General features: G+C 40.5%; 2 protein-coding genes across 3 annotated transcripts in view; one reads left to right on the top strand and one right to left on the bottom strand.

Moving 5' to 3' along the window:
* The first annotated feature begins 5,672 nt into the window (after positions 1-5,672).
* On the top strand, positions 5,673-12,549 carry C3H1orf100 (chromosome 3 C1orf100 homolog). The gene is given in 4 exon segments (XM_054062364.1): positions 5,673-5,839; positions 7,853-7,954; positions 8,602-8,664; positions 8,666-12,549. Coding segments are annotated over 4 exon segments (480 nt in total). The 3' UTR covers positions 8,814-12,549.
* Positions 12,550-12,686: 137 nt separating this feature from the next.
* Positions 12,687-18,014, bottom strand: part of ADSS2 (adenylosuccinate synthase 2) — a 37,605-nt gene continuing 32,277 nt past the window's right edge. For both annotated transcript variants that reach the window (XM_054062288.1, XM_054062287.1), the window contains 2 exons: positions 14,014-14,163; positions 12,687-13,261 (listed from right to left, as the gene is read on the bottom strand). In XM_054062288.1, coding sequence (XP_053918263.1) covers positions 13,209-13,261; positions 14,014-14,163 — 203 coding nt within the window. In that variant the 3' untranslated portion in view covers positions 12,687-13,208. The remainder of the gene's footprint in view (positions 13,262-14,013; positions 14,164-18,014) is intronic.

The raw sequence follows: 18,014 nt of genomic DNA, 5'->3' as shown, positions 1-18,014 counted from the left end.
AGCAATGGGATGTCATCCTATCTTTTCAAATTCTCGATGTGCATATTAATAAGCCATCTCTTTTGATGCCACACAGTACCGAAATACTTGCAAAACGGGTTAGGTTTCAGCTGGGAAACCAGAGAAGCATTGCCAGTACTGAGCAGAATATCCTTCCTGTGCTGACTTGACAGAGAGCAGCTTTATTTCACATGTGAAACATACGGGACAAATCAATGCAGCTGAATTATAGAGACCAAACGATGCCTACCAACTTCAGCAGGTGCAGTAACCTTAGCCTTTGTAGTACCAATCCTATTTATTAGCAGTGACAGAGGGGCTCACAGCTCCTTCCAAGCCGCGGGTCAGCCATAAGCCTGTTCTGGGAGGCTCAGTAGCTGTGTGCTGTACCTGAGGCACAGGTGCTGCGAGCTCAGGTCAAGGAAATTCTCTGAGCCCGTTTTCAGGGGGTAAGCTGAGACCCAGAGGGATAATATGGCTCCTCAGCATCATCTCCAGGAGAAGCTGCTGTCGGGGTGCAGAGCTGGAAGGTCTCAGTGGACCAGCACTTTCTTCCTACCTACCAACTGAGCACCCACAGCTTTCGTCTTGAAAGAACAGGAAACCTCATGCTGTCTCTACAGGCATGAAAATATCACATCCATCCTGCCACAGCTCACTGCCCTAAACCAGCACAGCCAGTGACCGAGTTTTGTTTACAGGTGGGAAGCAGAAGCAGGCTGAGGCAGGCTGGAAAAGGCAGGAGGTGAATCCCAGGTGGATCCTCAAACACCACCACATTCTGGGTACCTCAGGAGGGAAAACTTGTCTGCCTCAGAAACCCACAGCAGCTCCCAGGGAATGGGTCGTGTAAGCTGGGAAAGCTGCAGCAGAAAAGGGTGCAAGTGCTTTGAAAATGTCATGTAGACCCACAGCAGCTGGATGGAGTCAGCCTGCTCCCCAGCAGTCTGGGGAGGGGACAGAAAGGAAACAGGTTGGCAGAGCATGTGCTGTTGTCATCCCTTTGCACAGTTTGCTCCTGCTTGTTGAGTGATGAAGCCATAAAAGCACGTGGTGAGAGACCAAGAGAAATTAATCTCACCCAGTACATCTCAGCACTTGCAGCAGGAGCTCATGCTCCTACAGAAGCCAGGAGTCAGGAGTAAGAAGCTCTTTGAAAACATTCGTGTGGTAGGATGTCTTTGTGGCATTGGGCAACATTCAGCCCGGCAGCTTGGCAAGTTGAGTTGGAGCAAAATGCTTGAAAACCCTTGAGCGATAGGGTGATACAGGGTTTTTAAAAGCTCTCTGTCTCCCCGAGGGATTTTCAAAGGCCAACCCAGCCACGCAGGCCAACAGCCAGCAAGGCTTCACCTTCACCCTGTGCTCCCCAGGGTAGGGCATCACACCCCCAGGAGTCACACGTGCTGCACTGTTTGTGCTTGCGCTGTTTACACACACGAATTTAAAGCATCTCCCCCGGTTTCTCCACAAATTGCTGCATTCAGATGAAGTGGCAGCTGCTGTAATTAAGACACAGTTAATTACATATCCCCTTAATTGCAATGATAGGATTTTGTCAATTTGGTAAATAAGAATTGTTAGGTTTCTTCCGGCAAGCGTAGACTCAGCATGGCTCCAACACATCTCCCTTTGTCTCCCCGCACACAGCAAGCCAGTAGGCGCTGGACCGGGACAGCAGCTCTCAGGTGGCAATGGTGTTCACTTTCAGTCTGCTGGCAAACTTTAGCTCTCCCTCTGCCTCTGTCCGAAAGGCCTGTGCAGAGGGCAGCATCTGAAGGGAATGGCTTAGCTTGAACATCAGTGCAAGTGCAGCAGCAGAAAACTTCTGGAGGGATAAGTTGACAAGAAAGAGGCAAATCTCAATCCTTTCCATTTTTTCTTTTTTGCTTTTTTAAATTTTTCTTTATTTAAAAAAAAAAAAAAGAATAGAGAAAAAAATGTAATCACATTGAGTTGCATTTCTTACAATGAGGAATGAAACCTACCACTCGCCCATTACTGGGCACAGACCATGGCCATAAGCAGGACCGGTGTCATAGCCAAGAGGCTTTTAAATTCCATCTCTGTCATCAAGAATGACTACAAAAATAACTTTGGAGGTTTCTTAATTTACCATGTCTAATTTTCTCCCTTACTGACTAATGTTGCATAGGTAAATTGCTTTACTTCTTCTAAACTGCAAACCTAGTGAAGCCGAGGCCAGCTCGGGTACGTGCCCTCTGCCGCTATCACTTTCTGCTGTTTGTCTCCCCTGCAGCCCCATCACTTGCAGGCTGCTCTTCCAGGATCAAGTCTCCACCTGTGCCAGGTGGATTGATCAATTTTGTCTGAGGGCAGAAAACAGGAAGACAGAAGGGTTGCAAAATGCCAGGACTGAATCCAACCACCGCTGCCTGTCTCTGGATGAGAGCTGAACTGCAGTCCCCAAGGGACAGCCAGAGTCTGGAGTAAGCCAGGTGGTCAACATGAAGAAAATCCATCTTTCCATCCTGCTGTGGAGGCAGCTTGATACCGAGGCGAGCGAAAGACAACACATTTGAGACATGTATGTCCTTGCTGGAATTGCTTTTCAGTGAATCAGAGCTGTCATCCATACTAATTAATGAATTGCAACTGACTGAACAAGTATGTTCAGGGTGTTCTCACACAAAAATAGCGGCAGAAATGATCACCTGATTAGAGATCACCTTAGACTCATTAGTTATGATTAGTTAGAAATTAATGAAAACATTATTTATATTTGCCTCCCAATTCTTTAACATATGGGCAAACTCAACTTTTGTCCTCATAGGAAGAAGCAAATGCCACCTCCCAGCGTCATTAAGTCCCTGACACTGACTCAGTGTGAAGTTACATGTTGTGGTTGAGTGTCATCCCCTTCCTGGTGGCACCTTCACTGCTCCCTGGACTCTGTTGGGTCTGCTGAACTCACCAGCACCTCTTCACTTATTTTTTACTGTTTTGTTCTCAGCCTGTTTAGCAAGGCAAAGTGGTTTAGCACAAGGCTCAGCAACCACAAGGAGAAGATCGGTGTATTTTCTACACAGCATTAGCAAGCTGCTGGTATCGGCTCAAATGGTGACATGATCAAACTTGCAGGATGTTTTCATAAGCAAACAAAGGAATGTAGTCTAGATAAAACTGTTTTGGGGTACGCATAGGATTAGCCAGCGGGGGAAAAAAAAATAAATCACACCCTGGAAAGTGGTTCACTATCAAAACAGCAAAATGTATTCAGTTAATGGCTCCTGCTTCCGTACAATTCAAATTTTTCAGTGGTGAAGTCAGCAATGGGATGGAGAGCGCACTTAGTAAGCGAGCAGGTCATGCAAACTAAGAGGAACTGAAAGTACATTAGGAAACAGGTTAAGAGTTCAAAAACAGCATAAGACACCAAGATTCTTTTAACAAATTGGTCTGAGAAAAATAGGCTGCAATGCAGTAAGGCTGTGGGCAAGTTTCTACATGTAAGCGAAAAAAAACCGCCAACAGAGCAAATGCAAAATGGACCAAAATATGAATCAGCAAATCTATGCTATCGGGAATATGGAAAATATGCTAGAATCCATACCTAGATTTCCTGATGCAAGAGGCATGACGTCATCTGTTCCACTCAGCACTGCAAACTTCAGTGAAAGAACTGTGACCATTTTCAGGTCCTAACTCCCCACTGACAGAGAAAAAGAGAACAAACAACCTTGGAGAGTCCTAAAAATGACCTCCAAGTAGAACTTCAGAGAATTGATCAGCCTGAGGGAAAAATAACCAGGACATAGCAAACACCCAAAATGTTGCAGCACAGATAAAGGGAATAATCTATCCTCCCTGTCCCTAGCAAACAGACCACCAAACAGCAAGCCTGAATTGCAGCATGAGGGATTCGAGTGGATGGTAGGAGAAAGTTTGTAAGGGTAAAGCACTAGAGCGGATCATCAGGGAGGCTGTGAAGTCTCAGGGTAGGAGGTTAGGAAAGTGTTGATCTGGATCAGCAATCCTCCCATCTCAGACCCCACTGACTTGATGCCCCTCTTGGGACCTCCTGTGTCCACAGACACAGGGGTCTGTGTCTCAGAACTAAACAACGCTCTTCTTCCTTGCTTGCCCCTCCTCATCTTTCCTGAAGTCTCCCTTTTTCAGTGCCAAAATGTATGTCGTAGCTCATATTACAGAAGGGTGCATAAAAAAATCCAGACTCAAATTACGCCTACATTTCTAATTCCAGAAAGGTTAAAGAAAGCTTTCCCTTCTGTCTACAGCAAGCAAGATGTACAGGAGAGCATGTGCAATAAAACATCATAAAGTGCAATAAAACATCAGAAAAGGTCTACCCTTAAAGAACCAACCGTAGACTCCCTCCTATGTCAGATCTTTTTTGTTTTCTCACTGTTCTTTGAGTTTCTTCTTTAAACTTCACCACTGTCAGGAGATGCTCCTACACTCAGATCAAGGAGTAACTTGAGGGGAATGCAACCTGAGAACAGGCACACTACAGCCTAATTTACCAAAGTGCAGCAGCACTCAAGATCGTGGCTCAGGTGTGCAGGGGCGCAAGTTTCCAAGTGATTTGTTGATAGATCAGTTTTTCCTCTCCCCTGGCTAGCTCTTAGTCTCCTTAGATCCTCATCTTCAGTATGACACTACTCCATTTTACTGTGTATATAGTCAATTGCAACATTGCTACTAAACTGGCTCAAAACAGCACTCAAAAATGCACTTGCAAAGTTGACACCAGTGGAACTGCTCCCCTTCCGATATCAGTAAAGAACGCAAGAACCATCACAAACTCGGGCTTAGTGAGGTAGAGGGACTCACTCACACCAGATTGGCAAGGGAAAGGGTGCTCAGGCAGACAGCCTCCATGACCGTGCCTGCAAGCTTTACCTTTCCTGATCTTCATCCCACAGTTCACCGAAGTCTTTAACCCCACTGTGTGAACTGGGAGAGGTAACCTCACAGTACAGCCTCAGTCTTTGCCCAATCTGTAAAGAGTAATACCACTTAGTTAAATAAATTTCACTGGTATGGACTTATTTGGTTTTCAAAAGCAGAATAGACTTAATCCTGCAAAAAGAATCCTTTTTCCATCTGTTAAGTTCAATAAGGTTCAAAACCAAGATGAGGGTATTTTTTAATGGATGGTTATTATTTAGTATGAGCTGGCAGATTACAGGTGGTCCTGCAATTTTAATTGTATGGCTAGAACATTTGGAAGTACTGCTTTCCCTTGTTTGTCCCTTACATGAACTATTGACCTCCTTCTTAGGCTCTCTCCTTTCTACCAGGCTTTATGTCCCTTATTCATTAAGACCAAAGTCACTTTAGTTCACAGCGTAATGAGGTTTTTAATACACTAGGTCTCAAAAGCTTCTAAGACTTGTAACTTAAGTTTTATTGTGCAAAGTTACAAGAGAAAGCTGTAGCCTAGGCCTTCAAATGGTACATTTTAAAAGTATTTCTGGATGGATGCAGGATAGAAGGTAAATTCTGACATGAGGGCCTTTGAAGTGTACACCAGGAGACAGGGAAGCGACCCATGGTTTGGAAAAAAGGCTTGTCAATTCTGTGGTAGTGCCAGTAGCAACTGCCCTATCGCTGGTAACTGGGTTGGCAACCTGAATATATGATTCCTGCTGGAGGCCAGATGATGCAATGTCCCTCATTTCAGAAACATGAGGGACGAAGAACACTTCCTGCTGAAGCCATGCCAAGGGTATAACTGGAGAAGAATCACCCCGGGGGAGGAGTTGGGGAAAGGAGAGGAATCTCTGTTGGTGCTGCTGACTATGATGAGGACAACAGTTGTGCAGAACTGGCTGACAGGGATATGGAAATGTTGGTAAATATAACAGTGATTCTCAACAGCTCATATTGTGTGTGAGTGTTGGAGTTGTCACTTTTGTATGTTGTATAGCTACATTTTCCAAGATTGACTGAAATTATCTAAAGCATGAAAATACATTCTTTTGTAGACTGAATTGGATAAGGAGTTTTTACATTGTGCTCTACAACTAAGTGGAAGATGCAACGGTCTTAACTTTAGGGGGAAAAAAAAAAATCAAACTGTGGATGCACTCAAGGAATCATCAAATCATAGAATCACTAGGTTGGAAAGGACCTACTGGATCATCGAGTCCAACCATTCCTAACAATCCCTAAACCATGCCCCTCAGCACCTCATCCACCCATCCTTTAAACACCTCCAGGGAAGGTGACTCAACCTTCTCCCTGGGCAGCCTCTGCCAGTGCCCAATGAAAGTTTATGACAGCTGTGTCGCAATGCTACTCAGACCAAGAGCTCTGGTGAGAGCCAATTTTAATATCAGACTCCTGAAGCTGCAATATTAATTAACACTCCAATAAAGTAGTTGCCATGGATTGGCCAAAACATAATTCACTGACTCTGATGGGCAACAAAATACAGAAAACATCTACTTTGTTTTCCAAATACTGGTGAGTCAGATTTTTATCCACAGCAGGCAAATCTCATTGCTTAGGAGGTAGAATAAATTATTACTTAATTGTGACAAACAAACGGACCATCAGATGCACTGATACAGTGAATCAGTCTGTGAAGAAATTCTGTTTTGAGTCACAGAAGAGCATGCTCTTGTCCTGAATTATAAAATACTGTTTAAATAAGTTAACTGGTTTCTGCATTTGTTTCTGCTCCAAGACCTGCCACTAATATTGTGTAACTTGTTCTAGAAATTCCCATAGCTCTGCAGAACTTAACATTTTGTAGATTTACTTTTATATGCACAAACTGGTTCTTTATATCCCGGGAGATTCCTAATAGGCATGCTATTCAACAGCATATTTTACTACCAAAATGGAGATTTACACATTCAAGCCATGTAAACAAACTGTTTTAGGTCCATCAGCAGCTCCTTAACAAAAAAAATGCACCCACAAACCATTTTATATAGTTGTACGAATTCGGCAGGTTGTAATCTGCAAATAAACTAAAGGGGTTTATAGATCCTGCACCCACTGTGTCACCAGCGTAATCCTCTGAAGCACACAGCACACGTTATGTGCTCAGGCCAGTCTATCGGTCACTTGTACAAAAAAAAGATCTACTCAAGACTCTTTATATCTCAGAAGGCTACAGGGCAGGGGTGGGAGGAAAGTCTGCCCAGCTTTCATTTCATAGAATCATATTTGGGTTGGAAAGGACCTTAAAGATCAGCCAGTTCCAACCCCCCCTGCCATGGGCAGGGACATCCCACTAGACCAGGCTGCTCAAGACCCCATCCAACCTGGCCTTGAACACCTCCAGGGATGGGGCAGCCACAGCTTCCCTGGGCAACCTGTGCCAGTGTCTAACCATCCTCATTGTGAAGAATTTCTTCCCAGTGTCTAATCTAAATCTTTCCCCTTCCAATTTATAGCCATTCCCCTTTGTCCTATCACTACATGCCCCTGTAAAAAGTCCCCCTGCAGCTTTCCTGTAGCCCCTTCAGGTACTAGAAGGTCACTGTAAGGTCTCCTCAGAGCCTTCTCCAGACTCTCTGAGCCTGTCCTCATAGTTATTATTTATAGTAATAATAAAGTATGTTTATCATAATAAGCTTAATAATGATAATTCATCATTATTTCTTAATTTTAAACCCCACAAAGGTGCATTCATCTGCACAAACTCACATTTTTCAGATGAAAGATTTTACCCTGTTACCGATGTAATTTTCTTGCCTGTAAACTCTGTACTGTAACAAAAATATTTCTTTTCCATAACTACCGTATTACAAAAAAAAAAAAAAAAATCTACTTTTCCACAGCTTGGGTGGAATTCCTGCTCTCTAGTTTCCTGTTTGTACCTCCACTATCTTCTATTTGCTTGCTTCATCAGTTCAGTTGTTCTGCCGGGAAAGGATGTCTGTGGTTTCCATCCTGGGCAACTAGGACGGGTCCACAAGGCACACACATCTGGAAGAGCTCAGGGTAACTTTGTGCATCTAAGTAAACCCCCTGTGGAATCAGCCTCTTTCATGCCTATTGTGGGAAACGTTACAACGTCTTAATGATTTTTTAATGACTTCAGCCTATAAAAGGAACAACAAGAGAATCTGGGCAGATTAAACCAAAACTACATTCATAAGTTTCTGGCCATATGAGGAGTGCTGTATGACCTGAAGTTGTGAGAATCTATAATGGAAATTGTTGTAAAAAAAATTGCTTTACATAGGAGGGATTTTCCCCTCCTATGAAAATTTCTTGTATTGCACAGCAACTTCAGAATATATTTAATTTTAAAATTCTTCACAATGCCGTAGGCTATTTCTGTTGAGAAAAGGCTTTAAAAATTCTGGTAATAATCAACTAATACAGATAGTTGCTTGACTGCAAGAGGCACAACCCATATCGTGCTAATTACAAGCCAGATGAAGCCAATTGAACAATACTGAATTATTAAGGTCTTACTGTACATTCTCAGGCTGTTAATATCTATTAGATTACAGCTGCATTATACTGAGTGCTCATTTCAGCAGGAGATTAGAGAGCACATTTATAATGCTAGCTACCCTTTGGGTGGATCATGGTATTTACATACCATATGTCAGCATGAGATTACAGGATGATTTACGCTCTCTGCCCTAGACCTTTCAGTAAACTGCAACTGGCTCTAGTGAACCATGAAGCTGAAACTCTATTCCAACCTGACTGACAATTCAGCTCTCTGGAAGTACATGCATTTTCAAAAAATAATGAAAAAGACCAACAACAACTGGTACAACCAAACTTTATACAAAGTAGTATTTGACTTGCCGTACTATCTCAACACAAGTAACCTGTGCTGGTTTTTCTGTTGAGAGGGTCATAGGAGACAAACTAGGCAGGTTCGCTCTGCTGTAAAACTACCTAGTTGTAACCTGCACAGAGGAAAAAGTAAAGTCATCTCCCTCTTTCAAAAAAAAAAAAAAGCTGCCACCTGTTCCCCCAAAGTCACATCCTTTCTCTGCTACCAACACTCAGGTATCCCAGTTCCATCTGTAATAAGCAGAAAGCAAGCAATGCAAGAGAACAAGGCAAATCATTTGTACTTGTTCAGACTTATCTAAAAATAGTTATTCAAACACACTGTAGAAACCGCCAGTGGTGTGTATCAAAAGAGCTAAAGAGACACACACAAATTGATTCATCACTGAAAAAAACTATCATAGTGTTGTATGAACACATTGCTTTGATACACTTGATTTAATAGCTCTAAAATGGCAATAGAGAACATCGGGAACTAACTCAACATTATTTGTTTAAAGTTGTATGGAAGATATTTGAATGTGCATCTATGGCAAAGTATTTTAAAGATGACACGGCAAGTGAATTGTAACACTCAGACCAACAACAAACAATGTAAAATTTTAAGTCACTGCAAATAACGCATCACCTGTGTGTAGGAACGCATGCACAGCAGCCATTCTTAACTAGCTAAAGCCATCACGCACTAAAAGAAGTGTGCTTGATTACTATAGCACTAGGTTCATTAAGTTTCACTGCTTCAGAGACTAGGAACAGTATGGGTGGGAGAAAACTCACCGGATTGAGTTGTCCCTTATCTTCATTCCCAGCTTTTACTTTTTCTCAAGCAGCCAAACCTTTGATGATGTTTCATTAAGGGAGCTGGCTGTGAGAGCAAAAGGGAGCTATAATCTTCTATTAGAAAGTAGATTTCCAGGATGATGATAGATGAAAGCATTACATCAACATTCTCTGTCCGTCACTTTATTTAAAAGTTTCATCTATCAGCTATCTGCCAAAACCCAATTACATGTGGAATACAAATGGAAAGGCTAAGCAGCAGAACTATCCCTCCCTTCCCTTCTTATTAGTTAGTAAAGGAGACTCACTAAGCTGTAGGGACAGAAAGGCAATTACATGTTACAGCAGAGCACAAGCCTAGGAGAATCAACATCGTAAATATTTCAGTGGCAGCAAGAATGGCATGAGATCAAAATACCTTGTCTGTCATCAGCCTTGTTAGGCCTAACAGGTATCCATGCCTCCTGAAAACATCCATTAGCTGGAGAGGACACTTGGAAGAGAATCAATTTCAACTACTATCCTATACTACCATCCTCCCTCCTTATGTGCTAGCAACAGAAGAGGCTTCACAGAGGAAGGGCCTGAGAAATACATGCTTGTCACTGAAGTACAAAGGTTTTTCCTTTCACCACAGCTTACTACTGACCTGTGATGGACAGCCAAAAGCTTTCTGCCAATGAGTGTAGCAATTCCTTTGAGGCCAAAGGGCTCTTGAGTAATGAAGGGGGGCGAAAAGCAGAATACTGAATTTTGGCAACAGAAAAACCTACAAGTGTCTTCAAAGACACGTAACTTGGCTCCTGCTAAACACATTGGTGGTGGTAGAGTATCATGTTGCTCTTTTCTTCCTCCTTGGTTCCATAGTTAAACACAGCATGGCCTCAAGAGAACCACACAGTGCTTGAAACGTTCTCCATAATGTTCTAAGATTTGTTTCTCTAACATTCAGGTTGGTGATCCCAGCCTACTTCCCCACATGCACATGAAATAAGGGGTAGAAAACTGAGGGAAGGGAATATTTGGTAGAATATAACCATTCTTTGACACCAGTCAGAATTCAGTCTAGCAAAGCTTATGTGAAACTGGCATTCAGGGACAACATAATAAGCACCAAGTTTAACGAGCTGAAATTTAAAGAGAAAATTTCTTTGTTCCAGATCATGACAGTAAATATAAACCAATAGATCCTGGACCAAACATTACATGGACAAGTACTGGTCGGAGAATTTTTTCAACTTTCTAGGCCTGCATCTGAGTGGAAGAATCAAAGAAAAATCTCAGCCTAACTTAAAAAAAACCAAAAGAACATCAATCACTCTTGCATCCAAAACAATTCTGTTTTGTTTCTTAAACTGCACAAATATTTTGCACCATTTTAGAATACAGCTACATTGCTTGGAAATCTTGCTGCATCTGTGAATATCAGTTCCTCAACATAACAACAAGGATAGTTTCTACAGTGGAGTTACAACAGTGGGTGAAGTGAAACAGGCTTTGAATTTGAAGGTCTCCACCCTGCAGAAGTGAAACAACTACTTAGTAAGCCCTCATTTATTTACTCGCAGTAGAAAGCGTGCCTTCATTTATTTCTTTACTTACTCCTTGAACCAGCCAGGCCCCTGGATCCTTGGCTGTAGTTTCATTGACAGCACAAATCCCCTTGGTGCCTCCTACAGCTATAGGAAAACAAGAGTACTTAGTAATGATTACCTGTTGTTCACACGGCAAGGTCAATTCTCCACATCACCTAGAAAATGGGCATGTTGGTTTTTTCTCACTAAATGAACAGTGAAATTTATATTTCCCACAGTTGTATCCCTCCTCCTCTTCATTGGGAATTAGGAAGATATTTTTAATTCAAGATGTCCCTTAGCTAGGGAAGGATGGTACAGTTCTCTTCCTGGACTGCAAGGCTGACAGCAAAACTAGACTCTTGTCTCCTCCAGAAAAAAATTGAGTATGAAGTTGTCTGGTTTTTACTGCTGAGAACAATCTTCATATGCAATTCTGATACACAAGGTCTCTCAATGTATTTTCCATCATTCTGTGGTATCCTTCTCTTTCCATATATTACACAAGTAAAATACACACCCTACTAACTGCACTGTCACACAAACAGTTCAATAGAAAATGCTCTTTAAATATCACTAGCTTTATCTTTCAACCTTCCTGTTCCTCCCCTTACAGTAAGCAATTTTACGTCATTTGGGAACATAAAACATTGTGCTGAACACCTCAACAGCATCATCACTCCAACAAAGCTATTCCATTTCAGGCAACATATTGTTAACTAAGACATAATCTCAAAGGCCTCGTATCTTTTATTTTGCATTCAAAGTTTCTTATATCCACCTGTGTAGCTGAAATCTGCTAAACTAAATCTAAAACTATTGCCCACCCTGATACAAACTTATCTTTAGGAAACAAAGTAAGTTTTATTTGAAGTGATAAGAAGCACATGTATATCATAGTATAGTGTGTAAAAACAAAGCCATTCTCAAAAACTCTGCAAAAGAAATATGCAATTATTGGATTTTTGTCAAAAGAAATCAGATTTTTTGAATATATAATAATAGCTATAAATTCTAGAACATTTCTCAACACTAATAAGCCAAAATATGTCAGATGTCATGAGGTGAATACTTGTTATTCTCCCCACATCTAAAGCAAATACATTGAATACTTCAAGTGTTACTTTTAAAGCATCTTCAATTTACAATTAAAAAAGCGTCTGTGCTTTGCCAGTTCAGAAAGATCTTCTATTGGCTACACAGAAAGGAATTTAAAAGGGCATAAAAATGTTAGACTTCTCACCAAATATAAATATAACCTCATTTAAATAGGGAAACAGTTTGAGATATGCGCCTTGGAAGCAGAGAAGTGCAGCATTTTTAAATATCAGGGAAAAAAAGAAGAGTAACATTATAAAACATTTAACTCAAAATCAGAACAGTTCTTTAATAATTGCAAATGAACTTTTTACATTATCAGTTTTCTAACTTTCTGGGCACACTTCCTGGTAAACATTTGAGTGTCCTCTGTGAGTTACAAAGAGTAAGTTTCCTGTGTTACACAGCCAAAAAAACCCTGGACATTCTTAACAACTTGGCATCACATCTTTTTTAAAAAAACAGATCACACAATAATTTAGACAGCATTTATAGCATTATAAAATCAGAATCCCCCCTCTTTAATCACTCACAAGAGCAGCCATTAAGAATACAACAGAGCTATAGGAATACAAATAATGAGGATGTAGAACTATCTGTGCAAAACTGCATTATTTTACTGCCTAAAATTTCAGGGAAGTAACACCGCCAAAAGCAGAGAGAGGATAACAAAGACAAACAGTCATGAAAGTAATGCTACTTTAGATTTTCAAACAGGAATTACATTATGAAGTAACTATTAGGTAAAGAAAAAAAATTCGATGGCACTTTGAACAACAATGACAAGAGTCCTGGAAAATGCAGTCGAACAAGATCTGGTACAGGTTCACGTTAAAGTCTCGTTCAGGAGTAGCAATCGATTTGAGGGTATCAACTCTAGCATTTCTTTCCATGCAAAAATTTATCCTTCAAATATCTTTGCTTTGCGGGCTACTAACGCATTTAGGATTGAGCAGTCTTTTGAGGAGTGTGCTTTCTTCCATGCATCTGAAATCTTTAAAACAGCTGGATCATTGATTCCCTGGATTTCCCTACTCCAATCCATTTAACTGCAGGAGAGAAGAGCAAACTCATAATAAGTAACACAAAGCAAGACCAGATTGTACCTTAAGATAGAAACTTATCTTCTTAAGTATTTAAGATCTTAACTGAGTCTGAAGAAAAACATGGCACATACTAATAGCACGTTAAGAAATGATGACTACATGTATTGTTCTCAAAGTAAGAATGCATTGATGACTTAGAAAATCAGGAACATTTCTGAAGTTGACATAATAAACAAACCATTTTTCCAGATCATAGGAAAAAAAGATACATAGAAACTGCCAGAAAAGTAAAGATTTGTATCATCTCCTAATTCTCAGCTTGGGATGGATCCACAGGGTCATCTTTATTAGGAAGCATAAGAGAAATTTGTGAGTTTAGGACCTCTTACTGTTGCATATATTTAATCACTTTACTATATCAGTAGTCCTACTGACCATAATGGCAGCAGAGCTAAACCCCTACTATAACCACTCCGAAAAACATGTAAGCAAGTTATAAAAACCTCAGTAGAACAAGAACTGTATTATAATCCAAAGACAGACTATGTATTAAAACTTCTGAAATTTTTCAGTTAACAGCCAAACAGACAGATAAAAAGAAGTAAAACCGCAATTACAAGTATCACCAGCTACATCAGAATAAGCACAGCTACGAAGTAATTTTCAATATTTTCAATATTCATTAAGGCCAAGTATAAGATAGGTTTCATAAAGCAGGAAAACATGCAAGTAGCAACAAAATCTGTTTTACTTACCAGGAACACCCAATTCCATTTCTATAAAGCGAACATAATTTTGTGCATTTACAGGCAGCTCATCAAACGTCCTTGCATTTGATATGTCTGTATCCCATCCTGGGAGTGTCTCATACTGGACCTCTACTTTATTTAAGACTTCCTGGTTGGCTGAGAAGCAAACAGGAACAAAAATATTATTTCTACAAAGATTATGCGTTCTCTACCACTAAAGACACCACTGTAAAGCTTTTCATTCTTTTCTTATATAAAGAGGTTTTCTCATAAGATAATATCAGCACTAAAAGTGCCAGAATGTCCTTTGTTGTTACTATAGGCAGAGAAAAAATATCCACTAACTATCAGGACTAAGACTTTTAGGAATCCCAGTGCTCTCAGTCACATGTTTGCATATTTTGCTTAAATCACAATCTTTTCAGTTCAGTGAACAAGTTTTCAGGAAAAGTGATTCCCCAAAATACTGATTTTTTTTTTCTTTTTCTTTTTGTTCTCTGAACAAAGAGGAAGATCCAAGTCCCTCCTTCGTGAGGGAATTTGGTGATGTGAAAGCAAAAATAGCCATGAGCTTGGAAGTATCAGGCAGCTAAAACATACATTGAAATGGCATACGACTGTACTTTTTACTGAATGTAGTGATAAATTGTTGGTCATAGATAATAGACTTCTGATGCCCCTTTGACCCAGAACTGTACAACAAATTTGTAAACCCACATAGTGTCCCATAATGTATGAACAGTTAACTGATTCACACACACAATGAGTATATTCAATTTTGTCCTCCATTTAGTAACCTGCTACAATGCTATCCATTAACTCTGAATCCTGTGATGATTTCAAGTGCTGGAAATGCTCTAAGCACCTTGTTCTGGAATTGAACCATTCCAGTAACCATCTGAACATGAGTCTTGGAATAACACTAGGCAGCAAATAAAAGCCTTAAGCTTGAAAACAGCCAAAATACATTGATTAAAAAAATGGAAGGTCTCAGGCATCTTTGCCTTCCTGAAAAAGACAGGTTTCTGCCATAGGCACTGTAATTAATGTTGTGTAGGCTCCATGTCTCAGATTGATCACTCCTGCAAAGACAACTAGTCAGCCTGGGAAAGGAGTTTAGGTGCAAGATGCACATCAGAGGTACAAATACAAAACCACAGCTAATCCTCTCCAGCACGTGGATAGCCAACAAAATCCAGCTCAGCATACTCAATTTTTCCTGGTACAGGCAAGAGTTCAATAATAGTAATGCTGTAGGTATAGCCTTTCTGAACCAGGCATTTTGAATAAGGGTAAGAGAGGACTATGCTCCACTGACTTCAAAGCCTATAACAGTGAAGAAATGTACTATTTTTGGACTGAGGGGTTCACAAGTTAAGGCAAATGATCCTGAATCAATACTTGCTGTTATCAGGACAAAGGGACACGCACATTAATTAAGGAGGTTGGGTTGTAGAGGCCAAGGATAAGCACTTGCTTCAACGTCATCAGCAGTAAGAACTGAATTTTGGAGATGATCTTGGTGTCAGGAGTTCAGGCAGACTGTAAAATTTTGTCAGTTTGATTTAATATCAACCAGGTGTTGTCTGCTGTCCAAGTGATTTGTGAAACAGAATGGCTATATTCAAAGTACAAAACCACAAACTAATCTCAAAAATCACTAACAAAAATCACTAACAATCTCTGGGCATTGTGGATGGTCTAGAACAACACACTACCTTTCCTCTTTCCAAAGAGGGAAAGTGATTGAACATCTAATCTTGGAGGCCTACAGGCATTTTTACTTTGAAGCCTTTCTGATGAGGTTAGCTGGAAAAAGCTGAAAGCACTTAGAATTCGATCTTCCATTACTCTGCATCAGCTAAATTCCTTACTTCCCCAAAAGCAAGGAAGAAAAAGAAGGGATAAATTTGATGTTTCAAATGATTCTCTCATTTTGCTCCAGCAGGTGTGATAAAAGATGATGTGTCGTAAAGGTAAGCCATAAACAGAGTTCAGTGTAGTAACAGATGCAGTCACCATCTAGACTTCTCTTGGCTCTTCTCTTAAGGCATTTATGTTTTAGGCTTTCTGGAATATTCCTTATTAACAACTGAATTAGATAGCGGAGAGAGCAGATATGATTGTATCTGCTCATCTGGTACTATAATTTGGAGAGAGCATGATGTGATGTTACTTCCAACTCAAAAAGATTAGCCGAAATTTGAGATTCTGGCACTTGTAAAAGAAAGATGCTCCCAGCAATTTCAGAAACTGAACATAAAAGCAGTCATAGGTCAGACCAAAGTTGAATCTAGCACAGTGTCCTAGCTCTTTAATATACAGTAGATGGCCAGGGAAAGAGCATAAGAAAAAAAATGCAAGCATGAAGAAAAGCTTCTCCACAATAATCTCCCAGTTTCCTAAGGATCTGTATTTTTAAAGTCTCCTGAGCTAGAGGTTGTCTCTGGCTGTGCCGAGATCAACTGACACCTGAACTTGGACAGGAGGCTCTAGTAGGACTAGATCAAGGCTAGGAGGGGATTCCATCTTGCTTTCACAAACTCCTATGACTGAACAGAAATGCAAACACGGGCCGGCTCCAGAGCTGAAGACCACAGCTTCAACGATACCAACTACAGTCAGCTGCAAATTTACAGGACATTTTCAGTTTTTTAACAGGAGATTATGAAATGCCCACAGAAATATAAGCTAAAAAAAACCCTGAGACTCATATGATTCTCTGATCCAGCTGGAAAAAGGAACAATATATGAAATATGGCATGTTTTTCCTGAGATGGTGGGCACTGTGTGTGCTTCTAATTTAGAGGCAGTCATTTCACAAGAAGAGTAAATCACTAACATCTCCAAGAGAGTGGGAGGGTAGGGAGAAGAGAAAGAAATACCCTGCCAGCGAGAGATTCCCTGACTAGATCTCTTCTAAATTAAATTCAAAATGTCAAATTGGCAAGTTTTTAAAAAATAAATAAATCATACACTTGCACAACATAAAGTTGTAGACATCAGAAATAACCTAATGGTCTGCAAAACAAGAAGTGGGAAGAAAGTTACCTTTTGTTTGTATGCCAGGGGCAGGAGTAATAAGTAACCTGCAGCATATGTGCTGAAAATGCTGCCAAATGTTGAGGAGTATAGCAAAGAGAGGTGTGGAACGCAGAGGCACTGTGAGAGACAGCATATTCCAGCTTACCAGAAGTTCAGCTCAAACTCATTCCTGTCACTTAAGGAAGACAGCACATCAACAGCAAAGACAACAGCCTCTACTAAACTTCTTCCAGAATTCTTAATTTTCATGCAGCAAAGAAAAATAGAGTTATGCCACATTATGCTTCTATGACCAAACATCAGCTACCTGTTACCTGGGCATACACAGGGAGCAAAGGCTGCCCTCAGGAGCTGTAACAAGATTCTGGTCCCATCTGAGAGACACAATGAATGGGTGGGGGAAAGTTATCACTGAAGTCTGAGGACTGGAGAACATGTCCACCTGTTTATGTCATGTTTAATGACGGACTGCCAAAGAAGGACCTCCCAGCTTGAGCACAAGACAGCCCAGAGAGCCCCTAGGTTAGATGACTAAGGATTAAGCATTTACTGAATAGCTCTCAATTCAAATGTGCAATCTCCATTATGTTCAAGGGCCATCTAAAGCACATACAAATTACATTAATACTCTGATAAGGGTATCAATCACAGGATATCTGAGACTTAAAAAGGGAAAAGCATTCCCTGCTTTAGTGCAAGATGAGTATTAAATTTCCTGAATAAAAGTGCATGCCATGTCATTCAGAATATGTTCAGATTGTAACTGGTACTTTCGTCTGAAGATATAGGAGGCCAAATCAATTGGAGAACTCTCCCAAGCATAAGAAGCAGATTTCATTAATTCCTTATGAATTTCCCCAACAGATAAGTGCTGTTTTCAAGGACTACTGGCTGATAATCACCTACGCCTTTACACATAATTTTATCTTTATACTACATAAATCCTGCTGTGAGTTGTGCCC

Source organism: Cuculus canorus, chromosome 3, assembly GCF_017976375.1.
Source record: "Cuculus canorus isolate bCucCan1 chromosome 3, bCucCan1.pri, whole genome shotgun sequence".
In the NCBI taxonomy this organism is placed as follows: Eukaryota; Metazoa; Chordata; class Aves; order Cuculiformes; family Cuculidae; genus Cuculus; species Cuculus canorus.
The sequence above is the reverse complement of the archived record's forward strand: the minus strand, read 5'-3'. Positions and strand labels throughout refer to the sequence as shown.